The 19,697-nt window shown below is 34.0% G+C and overlaps 1 protein-coding gene across 1 annotated transcript in view; it reads left to right on the top strand.

Moving 5' to 3' along the window:
* Window positions 1–19,697, top strand: part of TRPM7 (transient receptor potential cation channel subfamily M member 7) — a 112,000-nt gene that overhangs the window by 63,731 nt on the left and 28,572 nt on the right. The window contains exons 20-27 of the mRNA XM_082734765.1: window positions 521–649; window positions 2,825–3,103; window positions 9,483–9,657; window positions 11,556–11,682; window positions 12,918–13,102; window positions 13,908–14,040; window positions 14,662–15,377; window positions 17,681–17,751. Coding sequence (XP_082590891.1) covers window positions 521–649; window positions 2,825–3,103; window positions 9,483–9,657; window positions 11,556–11,682; window positions 12,918–13,102; window positions 13,908–14,040; window positions 14,662–15,377; window positions 17,681–17,751 — 1,815 coding nt within the window. The remainder of the gene's footprint in view (window positions 1–520; window positions 650–2,824; window positions 3,104–9,482; window positions 9,658–11,555; window positions 11,683–12,917; window positions 13,103–13,907; window positions 14,041–14,661; window positions 15,378–17,680; window positions 17,752–19,697) is intronic.

A 19,697-nucleotide genomic window follows, 5' to 3' on the forward strand; every position in this document is an offset into this window, starting at 1 on the left:
AGTAGGTAGAGAGGCAGGAGAGAGGGAAGGGGGAAGCAGGCTCCCTGCTGAGCAGAGAGCCCGATGCGGGGATCTATCCCAGAGCCCTGAGATCATGACCTGAGCCGAAGGCAGAGGCTTTAACCCACTGAGTCACCCAGATGCCCCACCATTTATGTTTTGATTGATAAATGCAGTGTCTGCACTGAAGTTACTTGTAAAACTTTTTTTTAAGACTTTATTTATTTTAGAGAGAGAGTACACATGAGCAGGGGGAGGGATAGAGGGAGAGTGAAGACTCCATGGCAAGCATGAAGTTCTCACAACCCTGAGATCATGACCTGAGCCAGAACCAAGAACCAAGAACCAGATGCCTAAACTGACTGAGCCACCCAGGCGCTCCTAAAACTGATTTAATGAATGAAGCTTGGAGATAGTTCACAGGGGTTTATTTAGTCTCTCTTTTGTGTGTTGGATTGAAAATTTTGATAGTAAAAAATTTTTATTGTGTAATTAATATTCATATTTTGTGTTTTTCTAGTTGGCATACTTAGGATTTCTGATGCTTTATACATTTGTAGTTCTTGTACAAATGGAACGATTACCTTCAGTTCAAGAATGGATTGTTATTGCTTATATTTTTACCTATGCTATTGAGAAAGTCCGTGAGGTATGTCTGTAGTTTTTGTACCAGTTACTTACTGTGTATAGGGAGGGTGTTTGGTTTTTGACATGTATGTGGGTATGTGTATATGTTATTCATAATTAGTAGTTGATAACATATAAGTGTATAACATGTTTATTTTTGATATTCTAAAAATTACAACATAAGAATAGAGACTAGTAAGTTAACTTCGTCAGTTGCAAAGTTGATGATTTGTCTCAGAAACATAGCCTAGATCTGTTTTATGTTTTGTTTCCTCAACATTTATATTAATGCTCTTTGTCACTCTTCAGAAAGTATTAATTACACATATAGCCAATCAGGTAGGTAAATTACAAATTGGTTTTTACTTTGCTGTTATATTGAATATCCCACTGAAGTGTGCTGTATTGCCTGTTGAATCGTCATTTAGATTTAGATTCCTGTGTCTAACACAGTTTTCAGTTTAAATTTTCTAACATCTTGATTTTGAAAAATTCTTTTTTCCTTAAATGTTTATACTTTTTATTCAAGCAATTAACTGCATAATTACAGTTTTATAACACACTGACTTAAATACTTTTGAATTATTTCATGTCTTTGCTGTAGATTTAGAGAATACATTATGCTGTAAAAACAAGTGAAATCCTTGTACTTCCTTCCACTGGGGTGTCATAGGAATTTGTTTTCTTAAATAGTTTATTGTGCATTTTTAATTCCTTTGAGTGCCATGGTTTGTATGTTTATGAAATCTGTTGTTTTACCAACATGTTTAAAACATTAAATTGTTAAATGATTAAAAAAAGGTTCAAATAATTTTTTAAATGCATATTCAGAAAAGAGTTATACAAGGACTCATTGGATTATAACAACTGGTTGCCTTTAGTGTGAAGGGAAGTTAATTGGCTAAAGGAAGAAGAATGGAAGGAAGACTTTTCAGCGCTTATTTTTATATACATTATGATTTTGAATCTATAAATATATTACCATTCCCCACAAAGAAGAAATTTAAAATTTTTTTAAAGATTCATTTATTTGAGAGAGAGCAAGCGTGATTGGGAAGAGGAGCAGAGGGAGAGAAACTCAAACAGACTATCCGCAGAGTGTGGAGACCAGCAAGGGGCTTGATTTGATGACCTTGAGATCATGACCTGAGCCAAAATCAAGATTTGGTCGCTCAACTGACTGAGCCACCCAAGCAATGCAAATTTTTAATTTTTATATTCAAGAGAAGAGATAAGTACAGATACTTAAACCATCGAGTTGTTTGCTTTCTGTAAATAAGACACCTTTGGAAGATCCTATCAGGATATCCTGTTGATTCAATGAAAAATAAAACAACTTTCAGAAGTATTTCACTTTCTAGAGATCTCTGTTCTAATTTAAGATTTTCAGCTTCTTAGTAGAATGACCTTGGTTGAATAGGTCATTTATTTGTAGGTATACACACACACACACACACATGGAATGAGGATATAGAAGTATCTGTCTCTGATATCTTACTGAATTGTTTTAGTGATCAAATACATCATCAGATCCCAAGATAATCAAACATACTTTGACAAATACTATATAATTGAATTTTTATGTGAGATTTAAGAAACAAAAGCAGAAACAGACCTATAAATACAGAGAACAAAATGATCGTGCGGAAGGAGGAGAGGGGAGATGGATACAGTGGGTAAAGGGGAGTGGATAGCACAGGTGTTTAGTTACGGAATGAATAAGTTCCAGGGATGAAAGATACAGCACAAGGAATATATAGGCAGTGGTATTGTAGTAGCATTGTACTTGTGAGCAGAGCATAATATATAGAATTGTTGAATTACTGTGTTGTATACCTGCAACTAATGTTTCACAGCTAACGTGTGTTAACTTCAGTTCAAATAAATACTTTGAGGGGTGCCTGAGTGGCTTATTTGGTCAAAGTGTCTGCCTTTGGCTCAGGTCATCTGGGATGGAGCCCTGAGTTGGGCAACCTGCTTGGCAGGCCGTCTGCTTCTCCCTTCTCCACTCCGGCCATGCTGACTCTCTTTCTCTCAAATAAAATGTTAAATACAAAAATACTTTGAAATACTAAAAGATACATAAAATCCTATTGTGATATTATCATTGAATGCTGATACATATTTTAATAGGAAGAAATTGATTTCGTAAACAATTCAGTTTAATTTCTTTTTTCTTTTTTTTTTAAACCTGTAGATCTTTATGTCTGAAGCTGGAAAAATAAGCCAGAAGATTAAAGTGTGGTTTAGTGATTACTTCAATATCAGTGATACAATTGCCATAATTTCTTTCTTCATTGGATTTGGACTAAGATTTGGAGCAAAATGGAACTTTGAGAATGCATATGATAATCATGTTTTTGTTGCTGGAAGATTAATTTACTGTCTTAACATAATATTTTGGTATGTGCGTTTGCTAGATTTTCTAGCTGTAAATCAACAGGCAGGACCTTATGTAATGATGATTGGAAAAATGGTAAGTTGAGAGGCATCTGATAATACTCATGGGTTTATTGATATTTTTTCTTGAAATCCTAAAAAACCTGTCCTTAATATAGTTTTATTTGAACTAGAGTATGTTATTTCATGTTTATTTGCCTCATACTTCAAATTGGCCAATCCTCAAGATACTGATTTTTGAAGAAAATATGTGATGGGATAAGATTAAGAAAGCCAAATGTCTTAATTTCTAAATGCTACTTTCTAGGGCTATTTGAGATCAGAATGAAAAAATACAAATTTGTTAGCTACCATTTGTGAAGTTATTTTCATCTTTACTAGCGCTACCCTAGTCATCAGGCACCTGCAGCAATCTAGTAAAATCTGTTCACTCACAACCACTGAGGCCTATCTTCAGTCTACATTATAGCTAGAGTAATTTCAAAATGCATATCTGACTATGTTACTTCCCTTCTTAAAAAAATCTTACGCTTTCACATTACCCCTAGAGATCAGTATACTTAATGAAATCCATGAGTTCAGCCCAGTGTGACTGTTGCTTTTATTTATTTTTCCAATAGGAGCATCTTTGCTTTCTTTTAAAGTGTCATCTCTTACCATTTTTGACCTCTGATCTATGCTATAGTCACACAGGCCTTTCTATGTTTTCTTTAACATATCCCCTACCAAGGTACCATAAACTCACGTTCTTCTTTCTGCCAGGAATAACTACCCTCATCTACACTCAGATCATTAGCGCTTTCAGTTACATACAGATCACATTTTCAACATAATTTTTGTTTCGGGGAGAGCTTTTTTGGTCCTTTTCCACTAGATCAAGTTTGTTTGCTTTGAAGTTTATGGGACCTATGTTCCTCCTCTACAGAATATTTATCTCTCTGTTTAACCATATTTTAAACTATTTTTTACTAGATTATTTATGTACTTCTCTATACTATAAACTCCTTGGAGTAGAAACCTTGTCTGGAAAAAAAGACATAAAAATGGTGAACATTCATTGTGGTTTTTTTGTTTTTGTTTTTGTTTTTTTAAAAGATTTTATTTATTTATTTGATAGACAGAGATCACAAGTAGGCAGAGAGGCAGGCAGAGAGAGAGAGACGAGGGAAGCAGGCTCCCTGCCGAGCAGAGGCCCGATGCGGGGCTCGATCCCAGGACCCCAGGATCATGCCCTGAGCTGAACGCAGAGGCTTTAACCCACCGAGCCACCCAGGCGCCCCAGCATTCATTGTGTTTTAATAGGTTGATTTCTCTTAATTTTACATGTTTAGCAGCAGATTATAAATTTTAAAGTCTATAATCTTCCACTAAGTAGTTTTTAATGTTTATTTTATTCTCACTCCTGTGCAAGATAGTATAATAAGTAATAGGATAGTGCCTCTGAATTTTGCGAAATTACGTTTCTCCGTTTTGATTTTACCAGTCCTGTAGTTATTTTAAAATATTGGATAATCTAGTTTGGAGCTTGTCCTACATAAGTATTTTTAGGATATTTTATATGGTATTAGTATACTGTCCATGTGGTTTATTGATGAAATTAGTGAGTAGGGGACATAGGGATTCATGGAAGAAGATAAATCTGGATGCTTTTATTAAAGTAGCGGAATATTATCTGTTCTTTGAAAGCTTAAGATAGGAACTTAAGATAAGAAAAGAAAGCTTAAGATAAGAAAGCTTAAGATAGGAACCTGACTGGAACTTCTTTTAATTGAAGTTGATGGTTAGCTGTCAAATTGGATAAAAGGGCCTAGCCTGGATAACATAAAATATTGAAAACTGGGACCTTAAGAAAGGAAAATATAGGGGAAACCACTGAAGAGTTTCCCCTCCACCAAATTTGATTTTTCTTTTCCGTAGGAGAAGTGAGTTGACATTTTTTTATCTTCCCTTACTATTTCAGATAGTCTTTTCAGTGCATGGATGCTGAAAGCAGCTAGTCAGATTATTTGTTAGATGATGATTTTTAGTCCTTGGGGAGAGACTGAAAAAATCTCTCAAGCGTTTCTTTTGCTGGGCTCAGGTTCCCCACGCTAATCTCGTTTCATTATTATGTATTTGCAAGATAATGCTAGCTAAACAATGCTACCAGTGGTTTATGTTTTTAGGTTTCTCTTTTCTCCTATCTTCACTGATTCAAACTATTTTTTAAAGTTACAGCCTGAACATCTTTTCCTGATATAATATGTCCAATATCTTGCTTTTTTACTGGCAGGATTTTTTTTTTTTAATGTAAATATCAGGTTTAATGTGTAATTTCTTTTTTTTCTTTTTTTTTTTTTTAAAGATTTTATTTATTTATTTGACAGAGAGAAATCACAAGTAGACGGAGAGGCAGGCAGAGAGGGGGGGGGGGAAGCAGGCTCCCCGCTGAGCAGAGAGCCCGATGCAGGACTCGATCCCAGGACCCTGAGATCATGACCCGAGCGGAAGGCAGCAGCCCAACCCACTGAGCCACCCAGCCCCCCCTTTTTTTTAAAGATTTTATTTATTTGACAGATCACAAGGAGGCAGAGAGGCAGGCAGAGAGAGAGGAGGAAGCAGGCTCCCTGCTGAGCAGAGAGCCTGATGCACCTGGGATCATAACCTGAGCCGAAGGCAGAGGCTTTAACCCACTGAGCCACCCAGGCGCCCCTAATGTGTAATTTCTTATGCATTGAACTGAAAAATCTAAAGTGTGTTGTCCCTACTTCTTCCATAAATTGCTTTCAGTTTCCAGTGGTCAAAAAGGCCAACACTATTATACTATTGTTTGTTCCATAAATTGCTTTCAGTTTCCAGTGGTCAAAAAGGCCAACACTATTATACTATTGTTTGTTTCAGTTTTATTTGTCAGAGAGGGAGAGAGTGCACAAGCAGCGGAGTGGCAGGCAGAGGGAGAAGCCGACTCCCCACTGAGCAAGGAGCCTGATGTGGGACTTGATCCCATGATTCTGGGATCATGACCAGGTCAAGGGCAGACGCTCAACAGACTGAGCCATCCAGGCTTCCCTATACTGTTGTTTTTGTAAAAGTAACTTTTCCTTCCTTATTCTAAATTTATTCATTGTAGAATACAAGCTACTATCCAGAGGCATCCATTGTTAACAGTGTGGCATATACTTTTTCCATCCTTCAAAACATACGGGAATACATGCTTGTATGTTAAACTCCACAGAAATAAATGTATATAATAGCTTTATCAAAGTAGGCTCGTTGTATGTGCTGTTTCTCAATTTTTTTTTTAAAGATCTGCTCCCTTTTAATATAAAAGTCAATTCCTAGAGTTTCTGAAACCCTTTTCCTTAATTGTAGAAAATCTTTGTCTTCTAATTTAAATTTTCCTTCTGAATAATCCCACTAGCTCAAAGGATTATTACCATTATCAAAATAGGATTTTTTAAAAGTTTTCTAAATATAAAGTTTAATTATTTGCTTTTTTGGGCTACACATTTCTCTTCCAGTAGAATATATCCTCTGTTTCCCCGATCGAGAATTACTGGTTTACTATTTGTTATTGCAGAGAAGTACTCATTATTTATCCATTTTATATTCTTTCATAAAGTTGTGGTGTTTGCAGGAAAAGTTAGGGGATTTAGGCTTGTGGAAAAAAATTAGTTTTAGCAGGGCACCTGGATGGCTCAGTGGGTTAAGCCTCTGCCTTCAGTTCAGGTCATGTCTCAGGGTCCTAGGATCTCTCTGCTCAGCAGGGAGCCTGCTTCCCCTGCTTTCTCTGCCTGTCTCTCTGCCTACTTGTAATTTCTCTCTGTCAAATAAATGAATAAAATTTTTTTAAGAAAAACTAGTTTTAGCATGCAAAAAGGTGCTCCCAGTTTTCATTGACTACCAGATTATTTAGTGATTTAGTGGCATCAAGTTAATGTAATGGTAGTGTACAGTAAATTAGAGGTATAGGAAATACAGAAGTGAACAACCATAATAATAAAAGATGGAAATTAGGAAAGTAGGGAGAAGCCAGGAGAAGGAAATAAGAACTATCTGGATTTTCATCTGAATCTTGTCTCTCTCATGCTTCCAGCACTCCTGCCAGTTTTCCCATCTCTACGTTATGAGGAGTTCAAATATATATTTCATTTTCTTCTTTATCTATGTTCTTTAGAACTATTCTCCACCAGGATTATTTGTCTTTCCCCTCTTCAGCCAGTCATTTATCACATCATTTTCTGTTTCTCCTAGTGCCATTTTCCTTTTCTACCCCCTTTAGAACTTTGAAAATGGTTAATATTCTAATTACCCGTTTAACTAGGTGCTGCAGAGTATAAGAAATTTTTCATTAAAGTATACCTTTAAATAATAAAGGAGATGAATTTTATAATAGTAGGTTTCTAGATTAATTTAACCTTGTTTCTTTTGTCATTATATATCTGTTATATGCTATGCACTATACTAAGCTGAAACTACAAAGATGAATAAAACATGGTGCAGAGCCTCGTAGAACTCACAGTTTAGTACATAAGACAAGCATGTGAACCGATAGATAGCTACAGAAAGATAAACTTGTGTGAAGACTGATGAGATAGTACCTATTTCTGTCATGAAGGCTTTCACAAAGAATATGGTATTTGAAAGTTTGGCAAATAGGAACTTTTCCTGAGCAGGGAATTTCTAATCAGAGAAAAAGCTTTGAAAAGTTTAAAGATACAAAAGATGAAAATAGAAGAAATATTCCTTTATTAATATCATTAATAAAGATCACACTTAGGAAAACTGCAGGGTAAATACTTACCTTTTGCCACTTACTCCATGTCTCTGTATATTCAAGCTACAAATCTTCATTTTATATATGTGAAAATGGGTTATTTAAATATTTTTAATTAATTAAATTAAGATCAGGTGTAAGAAAGGTTTTCAAATAGGCTTTATGTGAAAGGTGTGACATCCAGAAAGCTCTGTGAATCATTAGTCATAGACTTTGAATAATTTTAGGATACCTCAGTACAGATTTGAATATGGTTTTGAATTTTCAACTTGGCCTTTTTATTTAATTACAGATAAATATTTGGAATCCATAGTATTTCAGATGTCATGAATAATGTTTTGATGATTTGCCTTTTAAAATATTTTATCCCAAGATATTGTTGAAACCTTGTTATGACAGCATACATTCTCTTAGTATGTATGTTAAACCCCCAAAGAAGGCATTATTTGACTATTTTACAAATAAGAAAACTGAATCTTCGATTTCAAGTCTCAGAGACTCAACTCTAAAAAGGAAATTAATAGGCAGATTTGTAAGAATTTTTAAGATGAAGAATCAAGTCTAAATAATTACATATAAATATTTTGTAATTTTAAAAATTAAAAAAAAAAGCAAAACTATGGCCTTTACCTTTCACATTCCTGCCTTCCATTTCTACTCACTGTATATTTGTTTGAAAATTTTATGTAAATGTCATAATAATTTTTTAGGTTATTTTATTGCAATTATTGTTATTTTAGGTTTATTGTAGTCATTGGTAAAGTACAGATTTATTGTAAATGTAGTCTACCTTGATCTGTGTGGATTTTCCCCTCGTAGATTATTTGTGGATAAATACTACATCGTTGGAATGAGGCAACATTGACTTTTTTAGATATAAATGTTGAGCGCTTAATTAGAGATTAATTATCCACTTAATTAATCTCTAATTAAGTGGATAGAAATTGAAGTTCTGTTATGGAATTTCAATTCACTCTTAGGTTTCTTGAGTAATGATTTCGAAGTTCACATTGTGACTTAATAAAAATTATTTTTCATTGATTTATTAGGTGATAGTCCAATTAGGCTTTTTTTTCACCTTTGTTTAAATTAAAGAATTGCACACTACCTGATTTATAAAAGGACTTTTTAGCCAGTTAATTGGTGTCACTTATCTTTTTCAAGACCCATGCTGATAATTCCAGTTTATTATTTTATTTAGTTCCTACAGGTTTTCACAGCCCAGGATAATGGATCATGGTATAGGGTTCAAGATGAGTGAGAAGAGTGTCTTTCTGTGTATGAAGTAGGCAAAGGACAGTTATCAAAGGGAGGTAGAAAAGTGAGTCTGAACCTCCAGTACAATAATACTACAGTTTTAAAAGAGCACTTAACAGATATTGATTCCATGAATCTGCTCATATTATCTATGCCTCTTTAAATCTTCATGGAGTCAAGATAGGCAGACTCCAGTTGGAACCAGTGATACAGTTCGTCATATAGAATGTGCCCCTGACCTGTCTAGCTTCACACATCACCTTTTACCATAATCTTGATGTTAAGATTTATGTCGTGATTAGATTTTCCTGAATGCTAGTACTAAGAGTGAAAAGAAACTCAAAGACTCCAGTTATTTATTAGAACATTGGAACTATTTTAAGATGAAAAAGTTACTGTTTTTAAATTCCCATGTATTTTAACAGTGTTCATTTTTTAACAGGTAGCCAATATGTTCTACATTGTAGTGATTATGGCTCTTGTATTACTTAGTTTTGGTGTTCCCAGAAAGGCAATACTTTATCCTCGTGAAGCACCATCTTGGACTCTTGCTAAAGATATAGTTTTTCATCCATACTGGATGATTTTTGGTGAAGTTTACGCATATGAAATTGATGGTAAGGGTTTATATTTATAAATTCATCTTTTGTTTATTTTGTGTTTTAAAGTCATAATTGCATTACAATAATATTACATATTTTCACAGGTCAAACTGTTATTACAAACCTAAGCCCTCCGAAAATACATTCATTAATAAGACCAGAAAAAAATCTATAAAAATTAATCCAAAAAAGTATTTTAGAATTTTTTCAGGCACAAATGGGAATCTGGCCTAACCTGACTTATACAATAAGGATATTTATTAGCTCATGTAACACAAAGTTCAGAGGTAGAATGGTCTTTGGAGTTTGTTAATTCATAGTTAAGAACACCTGTTCTTTTTCATTCTACTGTGCTGTAATCACAGTGTCTGATTTATACGGGTTTCCTTTCTGATTAGAAGACTGTCACTAGCAGTGGGAGAAAAGAGACAATGTTTCCCATGGTTCTCTTAAGGGTAAAAAGTCCCTTTCTCAAAAGGCTCCTAGTAAACCTATTCCTTAAATCTCATTAGCTCAAATTGGCTTTAGTTTCCGACAAAACAGTTGTGGCGAGGATGATAGGATTACAGTGATTAGACCAGTCATGGTAGGTTGGATGAACTCTTAAATTAACAAAATCCAACTGTGAATACATTTTCTGCATAAGGTAATAATTTTTTTTAACTGTTTTAGCTAATGAGGCTAGATAACTTGTGGACATAGATGATGTTGCTGGCTTTCGGGGATGTTCTTCTACTGAGGTCCACAGTTGCCCTTTAGAATCTTTACTTGATTAGTTTGCTCTTGATCTCTTTTGCAGTTTCTCTCCTGTCTTTACTCCTTCCTTACCCCCACCGGTTGTTGCTCCCTACCTACCTATTTACAGGCGATTAGGTCAGGAGGTGGGTACCTAGTGATCTTTAGATGTTATCAGGTTTTGCTTAAAACAGTGGTTTTACCAGCCTGGTCAAACTTTGTGTTCAGTGCTTTCCTGTTCAGTGTCATTTTCAGGTTTTCATTTTCTGCCCTTTTTCTAACATGACTCTGGTTTAGTTGTTATAAAGCATTGGATATAGCTTTATAATCTCCCTCATTCTCTTCCTTGGGTATTTTGTTTATTTTGTGTTTTAAACTCGTGATTTAAAACTTTTGATAAAACTTTTTAAGATTGAAAGAACCTTGTGCATTCATTTGCCTGTGAAACAATTTGAAAGGAATGATATCACCATTGAGTGTTTTAATGGTGTGTATGTTCTTAAATGATTGCTATAGAAATACTAATTGTAAGAATTTATATAAAACTTGTCACTAATTCATGATTATTTAATTCTAATTCTTATACTACTTAACTTGTTTTACTTAATTCTTTAATACTCTGGTGGGTACTAAAGCTCTTCTTTTCCTTGCTTTTTTATTCAGCTGTGTTTTGGCTTCAGAAACATTCCTGGTGGAGTTAATGAAAAGCAAGGAATTCAGACCTAATCATTGTATATATTGACCACTCTTTCAACTCTCTTGTGACATAATAAGATTAACTCAGTGATCTTTATATTTGTAAATTTACTATGAGTTTACTGTACTATTTTATAGTTCAGTTATTTTTCTTACAGAAATGATAAAGTGTGGCTGAATCTGCAGATTTTATTCTACTTACTGTTCCTCAAGCTAAGCTATGTCTTGAAGTGCAGATGTAACACACAATTATGTACCTCCTCCTCTGGAATAGAGTAGTAGAACAGCTACCCATATCCCTCACAAAATTTTTCTGTGTTGGAGTATTTTTAAGTTTGTATTCCAAGTGCTTGCCCATAAGCTTTTTACTAGAGTCTGAAACAGATTTGTACATATTGAAACTTCCTTCAAACAAACAAATTCTAATAAAAAATATTTACTGGTGTGATTACTGTATCTAATTTTTGTTCTTCTTTCTAAAGTGTGTGCAAATGATTCCACTATCTCTCAAATCTGTGGTCCTGGAACATGGTTGACTCCATTTCTTCAAGCAGTCTACCTCTTTGTACAGTATATCATTATGGTCAATCTTCTTATTGCATTTTTCAAGTAAGACTTTTATTCATTTGCTTATTGTAATGAGATTTAATATATAATTCTTATTTTGAAAGAATTATACAAAACTTCAAATCTCAAGGTTTTCTTGAAGTTTAAACTACTGTAATTATCTTAGAAAATTACAAATGAGAAGGCATACTTTTTCAAATCAAATGAGACTTTAAATTTGAGACTTAATTATCTTTCAACATGCAGTTCTTTTATAAATATAACTTTTATTTGGGAATTATACTAAGTTGCCAAGGAGTACACACGCTCAGTATATAAAACAAAAAGGTCATCAAAAATCTCAATATTTTGGCATACATCTTTCTGTTTTTAATGAATATATATGAATCATTTTTTCTCTTCAAAAATAAACTTCTTAATATTTTTTATACTTTTTTTTAAAGATTTTTTTATTTGACAGACAGAGATCACAAGTAGGCAGAGAGGCAGTCAGAGAGAGAGGGAGGAAGCAGGCTCTCTGCTGACTCAATCCCAGGACCCCAGGATCATGACCTGAGCCAAAGGCAGAGGCTTAACCCCAGGCGCCCCTTTTTATACTGTTTTTGACTAAGCAAAACAGGAATATTATCCCACATTAATAAATATCTATTTTATTTTTAATGCCTACCTGGTATTCCATGATGTAGAGACCTTAATTTTTCAACCAATATGATAACATTGTTCAGTTAGGTTATTTATAATTTTTTGTTCCCAGAAACTATGCTGTGGTTAAATTCTTGATCATTCCTTAATTATGTCCTTAGATTGTTTTCCTAAAAGTAGAACTGTTCAGTATGCATTTTTAGGACTTTGCATTTAAGCTAAAGTAGGCGTGCACCCCCAAATCTCTGCCAACACTAGGTATTATTATCTTTAAATTAAGGTTGCTAATTTGATAGTACATAAGAGTATCTTGTTTTTGTATGCACATATTTTGTTGCTACTGAGATTGAATATTTTCTTATAGTTTTATTATTTACATATAACTTTAAAATCTTAAGATCATATTTTCTGCCTGTTTTTCTGGGAGTTTGTAATGATATGATCCTCAACAATACCAAACTTGTGCCTTATATTTACTGCATATATTTTTTCCAGTTTCTCATTTGCTTATTAGTCTTGTGTATATGGTATTCTTTTGAATCCTTATTTAGAGCAGAATTGCAGTAAAATCTTTAGTATTTAAAATTTTATTATGTGATTTAGCTATGTTTTATTTTTATTCTTTGTTATTCAAGCAATGTGTATTTACAAGTGAAGGCAATTTCCAATATTGTATGGAAGTACCAACGTTATCATTTTATTATGGCTTATCATGAGAAACCTGTTCTGCCTCCGCCACTTATCATTCTTAGCCATATAGTTTCTTTGTTTTGCTGCATATGTAAAAGAAGAAAAAAAGATAAGACTTCAGATGGACCAAGTAAGTAAAATATATTAAGGGAAATGTTTTTATTTTATCACTTATCAGTATTACAGTGAAAGTTAAGTATTAATTTTACTCAGAAGACTTAATTGGCTTATTTTACTAACAAAATGCTTTTGTTGAATTTGTCTGAGCATAAAGGAATTTTAAGTATAATAAAATATCTATAAAAGTGTATTTAGTATTAAACTTCTTTTTGAATATGGCATTGTCAGTTTGTTTTTGTTAAAATGGTAATATAAACCATGACATTTGCTGTTTTACAAACCATTTTTTTACTGCTCTGTAAACACTTTCAGTTTATTCTGTATACTACATGAGACTAATCATCATATCTGTGCTTAAAATTTTACAGTAACTTTCTGTTCTACAAAGTTGATTCTTAAATCCTCTACCTGGATGAGTGAGGGAGAGGAATAAAGAGAGATAGGGGAAGAGTGGTTTTTAAAAAATTATTTTTATTAACATATATGTTATTTGCCCCAAGGGTACAGGTCTGTGAATCACAGGCTTACACATTTCACAGCACTCACCATAGCCCATACCCTCCCCAATGTCCATAACCCAACCAGGGGAAGAGTGTTTTGTAGGAAGAGGAAATTAGAAGAAAGGTACCTGAAACTGTTCTGCTGAAGAAAAAAAAATGGAAATACTTGTCCAGTGCTTTAGAAACATTAGAGTAAAAAGAGAAAAAAATTACAGATGATGGATATAGTCTTATAAACCCTAAATCATAAGACTCATGAGCTGTAATTTGATATCTTGATAGGCTTCTTAATTTTTTTTTCTCTTCCCTCCTTAGAACTTTTTTTAACAGAAGAAGATCAAAAGAAACTACATGACTTTGAAGAACAGTGTGTTGAGATGTATTTTAATGAAAAAGATGACAAATTCCATTCTGGGAGTGAAGAGAGAATTCGTGTCACTTTTGAAAGGTTCAGAAGTTCTTTAATTATAATTGATTATGTCACAGTGGATTCTGATATGCCTTATAAATGGTCATTGTTCAATTTATGTCAAATAAGTAAGCTTAGAAATAGTTCTATATATCAGAAGATAATTCACTTCTAATATTTAGTATAAGTCAGTAAGTCAGTTTCTTATTATTTTTTAACATTTGTTACAGAGGACAGAAGAATTAATGTTCTTTACTAGTCAGTGAAGAAAAGTGAAACTATATTTTAAAGCTTTTTTTTTTCTAGTGGCTTTGCTACATTCTGGAAGCCGATAGTATAGTTATAATAATGGTAATGGTATTTCTATGTATATGTAACTTTATACTCATTTTCATGTGTCTTACTTTGATGTGGGCAAATTATAATAATAACAAAAATGTTTTTTGAAATCTTGATTTTATTATAATAAAATCACCAGACCCTTTTTAAACATTAGGTGTGTCTTTTATAAAGAAATAAATAATCATTTTATTTTATATCTTAGCTTATTTGAGTGCATGTAAAATTTCTTTTTACTGTTGTCATTTATTGAGATTACAAAAAGAGTCTCCAAAACATTAATTTTTAACATTTATAAAAAGCCTGTGTTTTTCCCTACAGGGTGGAGCAGATGTGCATTCAAATTAAAGAAGTTGGAGATCGTGTCAACTATATAAAAAGATCATTACAGTCGTTAGATTCTCAAATTGGCCATTTGCAAGATCTTTCAGCCCTGACTGTAGATACATTAAAAACACTCACTGCTCAGAAAGCTTCGGAAGCTAGCAAAGTTCACAATGAAATCACACGAGAATTGAGCATTTCCAAACATTTGGCTCAAAATCTTATTGACGATGGTCCTGTAAGACCTTCTGTATGGAAAAAGCACAGTGTTGTAAATACACTTAGCACCTCGCTTCCTCAAGGTGGTCTTGAAAGTACTAATCCCTTTCTTTGTAATATTTTTATGAAAGATGAAAAAGATCCCCAATGTAATATATTTGGTCAGGATTTACCTGTGATACCCCAGAGAAAAGAATTCAATTTCCCAGAGGCTGGTTCCTCTTGTGGTGCCTTATTCCCAAGTGCTATTTCTCCTCCAGAACTGCGACAGAGAATACATGGGGTAGAAATGTTAAAAATGTTCAGTAAAAATCAAAAATTAGGCAGTTCTTCTAACAGCATACCACATCTGTCATCCCCTCCAACCAAATTTTTTGTTAGTACACCTTCCCAGCCAAGCTGTAAAAGCCACTTAGAAACTGTAACCAAAGATCAAGAAATTGTTTGCGCTAAAGCTGCAGAAGGGGATAATGTAGAATTTGGAGCATTTGTAGGTAAGTTTGGGAAACTAATATTTGTATATCAGTATTATTATTTTATTAAAATTAACACCTTAGAGATAAAATAAATAGCTAATTAATAAAACCATGTACTTATATGGTTGTGGGGACTGCATTTCATAAAATATAGTTCTAAAACTTTTAAAAGGAATCAGGTGGGGGAAATAGGTTGAATTGAGCTGTAATAGTTGTGTTGGCACATAACCTCTTCAGTGAATTTACTATAATAACATTTATATATAAAACTTACTTGGTCTCTTACTTTTGATTTTGAGACTCTTTTATTGAATTTGGTTAACTTGTTGAAAGAACCTGAGTGATTCATAAATGTTAGATACTTAGGGAATAATAGAAAGGTACAGTGGAAGCTAGATAGAAATAACTGGAAAAGAGCAATATCTTATAAATTGGGTGGCCATATAATTTTTCATCTCAACCTGTACACTTTTGATAGTGAAAGGGTATGCTAATAATTACAATTAGGCTAATAGGGAAAGCCAGGACTCTGCTTGGAAAGTGAGGATATATGGTCAAACCACTACTGCCCAGAGAGGAGAGCATTTCAGAAAGGAATGATTCGTTCTTACACTTCAGATAGCTAAAGTAAAATAAGGACTGAAAATAAATTTATTTTGGCAATGATAACAAATTAATGGCCTTGGTGGAATCTGTTTCAGTAAGTGGTTGAGGGAGAAGCCAGATTATATTGAAATAGATTGTGAATGGGAGGAGGGAGTGTAAAGAGGAGTACTTGGGGAGCAACTATAAAGCTCACTGTGAAGGTAAAAAGAAAGAAATAACTAATACTGTGGTTTGTAGATAAGGTTTTTTATTTGTTTTGTTGTTAATGATGGGGGAGACCTAAGCACATTTTAATATTGACAGTGTGCCATATGGAAGAAGGTGAAGAGAGAATATTTCATAGAGCTAGCTAGGTCTCTAGTATTTGGGAGAATATAGTGTTCTAACAGTGTTCCTTTTAGATTAGTAAAGTTTAAAGTATTTAACAAGTTCTTAGATGGGGCTCCTGGGTGGTTCAGTGGGTTGAAGCCTCTTCCTTCGGCTCAGGTCATGATGCAAGAGTCCTGGGATCAAGCCCTGCATTGGGCTCTCTCCTCAGCAGGGAGCCTGCTTCCCCCTTTCTCTCTCTCTCTCTCTTTCTGCCCTGCCTCTCTGCCTACTTGTGATCTCAGTCTGTCAAAAAAATAAATAAAATCTTTAAAAAAAAAAAGAAGAAGAAGAAGAAGAAGAAGTTCTTAGAAAACAACTTGAGTGGTTTGTGGGCATGACCAGAATGTTCTGAGGCATGAATGAGGCCCTCTGTCTCTTCGGGTTTGAATTTTTCCATCAGGTAGCTTCCTAACCTGGTCTTAACACTTGTTTGAGCCTTCCTAACTTAGAAGTTTACCTGGGAATGAAAGATGTATGGAGATTGGTCAGAGAATATGGTATGTCTATATAATCTCCACATTGAGGTCAACCCTGTAAATTATCTAGGTACTGAGCATCCTGATCTCTACTGCTAGACTGGGTGAAGTTCACTGTGGATTTATAGAGACAACTTTTCCTACATAAAATCTATCGCAATTTATTTTTTAACAGTATAATACAGTCTGTATGTTAGTATATTGTCACTCGAAATAATATGTGTAGATAACCTACATATTTATTTCTAGATACGATGTGTGTGTGTATAGTGGATATATTATATGTATGTGTATATAGTGGATATATATGTATAGTAAATATTATATATGTAATTTTATATTTTAAAAAATAATTTAAAAAAATTTTTATTAACATATAATGTTAATAAACATTAGCCCCAGGGGCACAGGTCTGTGAATCACCACGTTTACATACTTCACAGCACTCACCATAGCACATACCCTCCCCAGTGTCCATAACCCAACCACCCTCTCCTTACCCACCCGCCCCCCACTACCCTCAGTTTGTTTTGTGAGATTAAGAGTCTCTTTGTAATTTTATATTATTAATAGTGAAAGTAATTGCTTACCTTTTTTCTTTCTAAATTTCAAGCAATTCATATCACATGTAGAGTTGTTTGAGGAGGCCTTTGACTTTTGCTGTTACTATATACTGAACTACTCATCTTCTCTAGCTTCTTGACATATTTTTGGTATATAACCAAAGATCTATAGGAAACTTTTTAGACCCATCAAAACTACTTAGAAAACAATACAAATCACTTTTTTATGTAGACTTTAGACAATGACATTATTTTGATAAGAAAAAAGTATATATTTTTTGTTGTAATTTTTTTTTTTCTCTTTAAGGACACAGAGATAGCATAGATTATTTACAGAAGTTTAAAGAAGCATCGAACAAGATAAAAGAAATATTATCCGTAAGTAAATCCTTACAACAGCACAATTAAATCTTATTTTGCTATTTGGGGATTTAGTTCAAAATAGAACTAAACATTTCAGTAAAAAACAGTTTTAGCAGAGACCGTCACCAACATGATTATCCCAAGTATTTAAAAGCTGTACACCATTTAAAAAGAAGAAACAGGGCACCCAGGTGGCTAGGTCACTTAAGCATCTGCCTTAAGCTCAGGTCATGATCTCAAGGTCCTGGGATCGAGGCCCACGTAGGACTCTCAGCTCATTGGAGAGTTTGCTTCTCCCTTTCACTCACCCTTTGTGCTCCCCCCCCTTACTTGCTCGCTCACTCTCTCTCAAGAGATAAAGTCTTTTTGAAAAAAAAAAAAAAAAGAAAAAATCTGCGAATAACCTGCATTTTTAAATTGATGAAAATAAAAAACACCTATTTAACATTTCTCTTTTTTTAAAAATGCTTCTCCCTGTACATTAACCCCATGACTAAATACTAAACTGAACTCTTTCCCAGGCCCAGAATTTTATTAGAACGTAAACCTGTAGCCAAGCAGTAAAAAGCTAAATATGGCAATAACTACAATATAATGTGCAGGTGTAAAATATTCAATAAATGTTTGTTAAGTAAATTTTTAAGTGTGTGGAATAATGAGTAAGAAGTATTTCTTAACCGTTGCTTTCATAAATAACCATGATAGTCTTAATATGAGGGAAAGGAACGAGTAGGGAATGCAGTTTTTTTAAAGTTGTGTCTCTTGTTTTATCTTTCAGTTTCTTACAGGGAGGGAGGGCTGACTGGGAATTACAATTTAAAAACAAGAAGACATGGATGGAGTGAAATTGAGCATGCAGATGATAAGGATTAACAAGTAGAACTTCTTTTATGGGAAGACTAACAAAATTGTTGCACAGGTGTTTTGAGCTGGAAAGAAAGACTGCTAAAACTGTTCTCTAACTTAGCCATTTAAGAATCTGTGTATTTCATCCTATATAAACTATGCAAACCCTTTTTAACATTAAAGGGGATTTTTAAAAAAGTAGTCTGGGGAGGGTTCTTGGGTGGCTCAGTTGTTTGGGCATCTGCCTTCAGCTTAGGTCATGATCCCAAGGTCCTGGAATTGAGTCCTACATTGGGCTCCTTGTTCAGCAGGGAGCCTTCTTCTCTCCCTGCCTGCTGCTCACCCTACTTGTGCACTCTCTCTCTCTCTGACAAATAAAATCTTTAAATTTAAAAAAAAAAGTGATCTGGGGAGTTGTTGGTACTTGAAGGCGTTTGTTTTTCTAGTAAGGCTGGTGGAAAGCATGATGGAATACATGAGAAAGAGAAGGTTCAGGGTAACCATTGTGTAAAGTTACTAAGAAGTCAAGAGAATACCAGGAATATAATTTCTCAGCTATAGAGTTGAAATAGCATGAATTTTTTTACTAGCCATATCAGCATTTGGATTTCTGCCAGGAAAACCGAAGGCTAGGAATGCGTATGGGGAAAGTAAATCTTTGGAGTGATTCTGACTAGAGGATTGGCATGACACCACAGTAAAAGATTAGAACTACTAACTAATTGGAAATCTTAAGAGTTGTCAAACTCAGCAGCCAGAACCTTAAATTCACCATCTTCTTGCTTAGCAGACATGTTTCTCCTCCTGTATTTCCTGCTTCTGTTAATAACATTAACATTTTGGTTTACTTGGGCAAACTGCACTCCTACTTTCTTCCATTTAATAGCCAAGTCTAAGTCATTTTGCTTCCTAAATGTTTTTTTTTTTTTAGTATCTCTGCTTCTCTCAGTCCTCAGTAACAATTACAGTTACTCTGACTTAGGCTGTCATTCTCTAATATGTATTTCATTAAACTTTTAAGATTTTATTTATTTATTTGACAGAGATCACAAGTAGGCAGAGAGGCAAGTGGGGGAGGGGGAAGCATGCTCCCTGCTGAGCAGAGAGCCCGATGC

The sequence above is a fragment of the Mustela nivalis genome (genome assembly GCF_964662115.1).
Source record: "Mustela nivalis genome assembly, chromosome: 6".
In the NCBI taxonomy this organism is placed as follows: Eukaryota; Metazoa; Chordata; class Mammalia; order Carnivora; family Mustelidae; genus Mustela; species Mustela nivalis.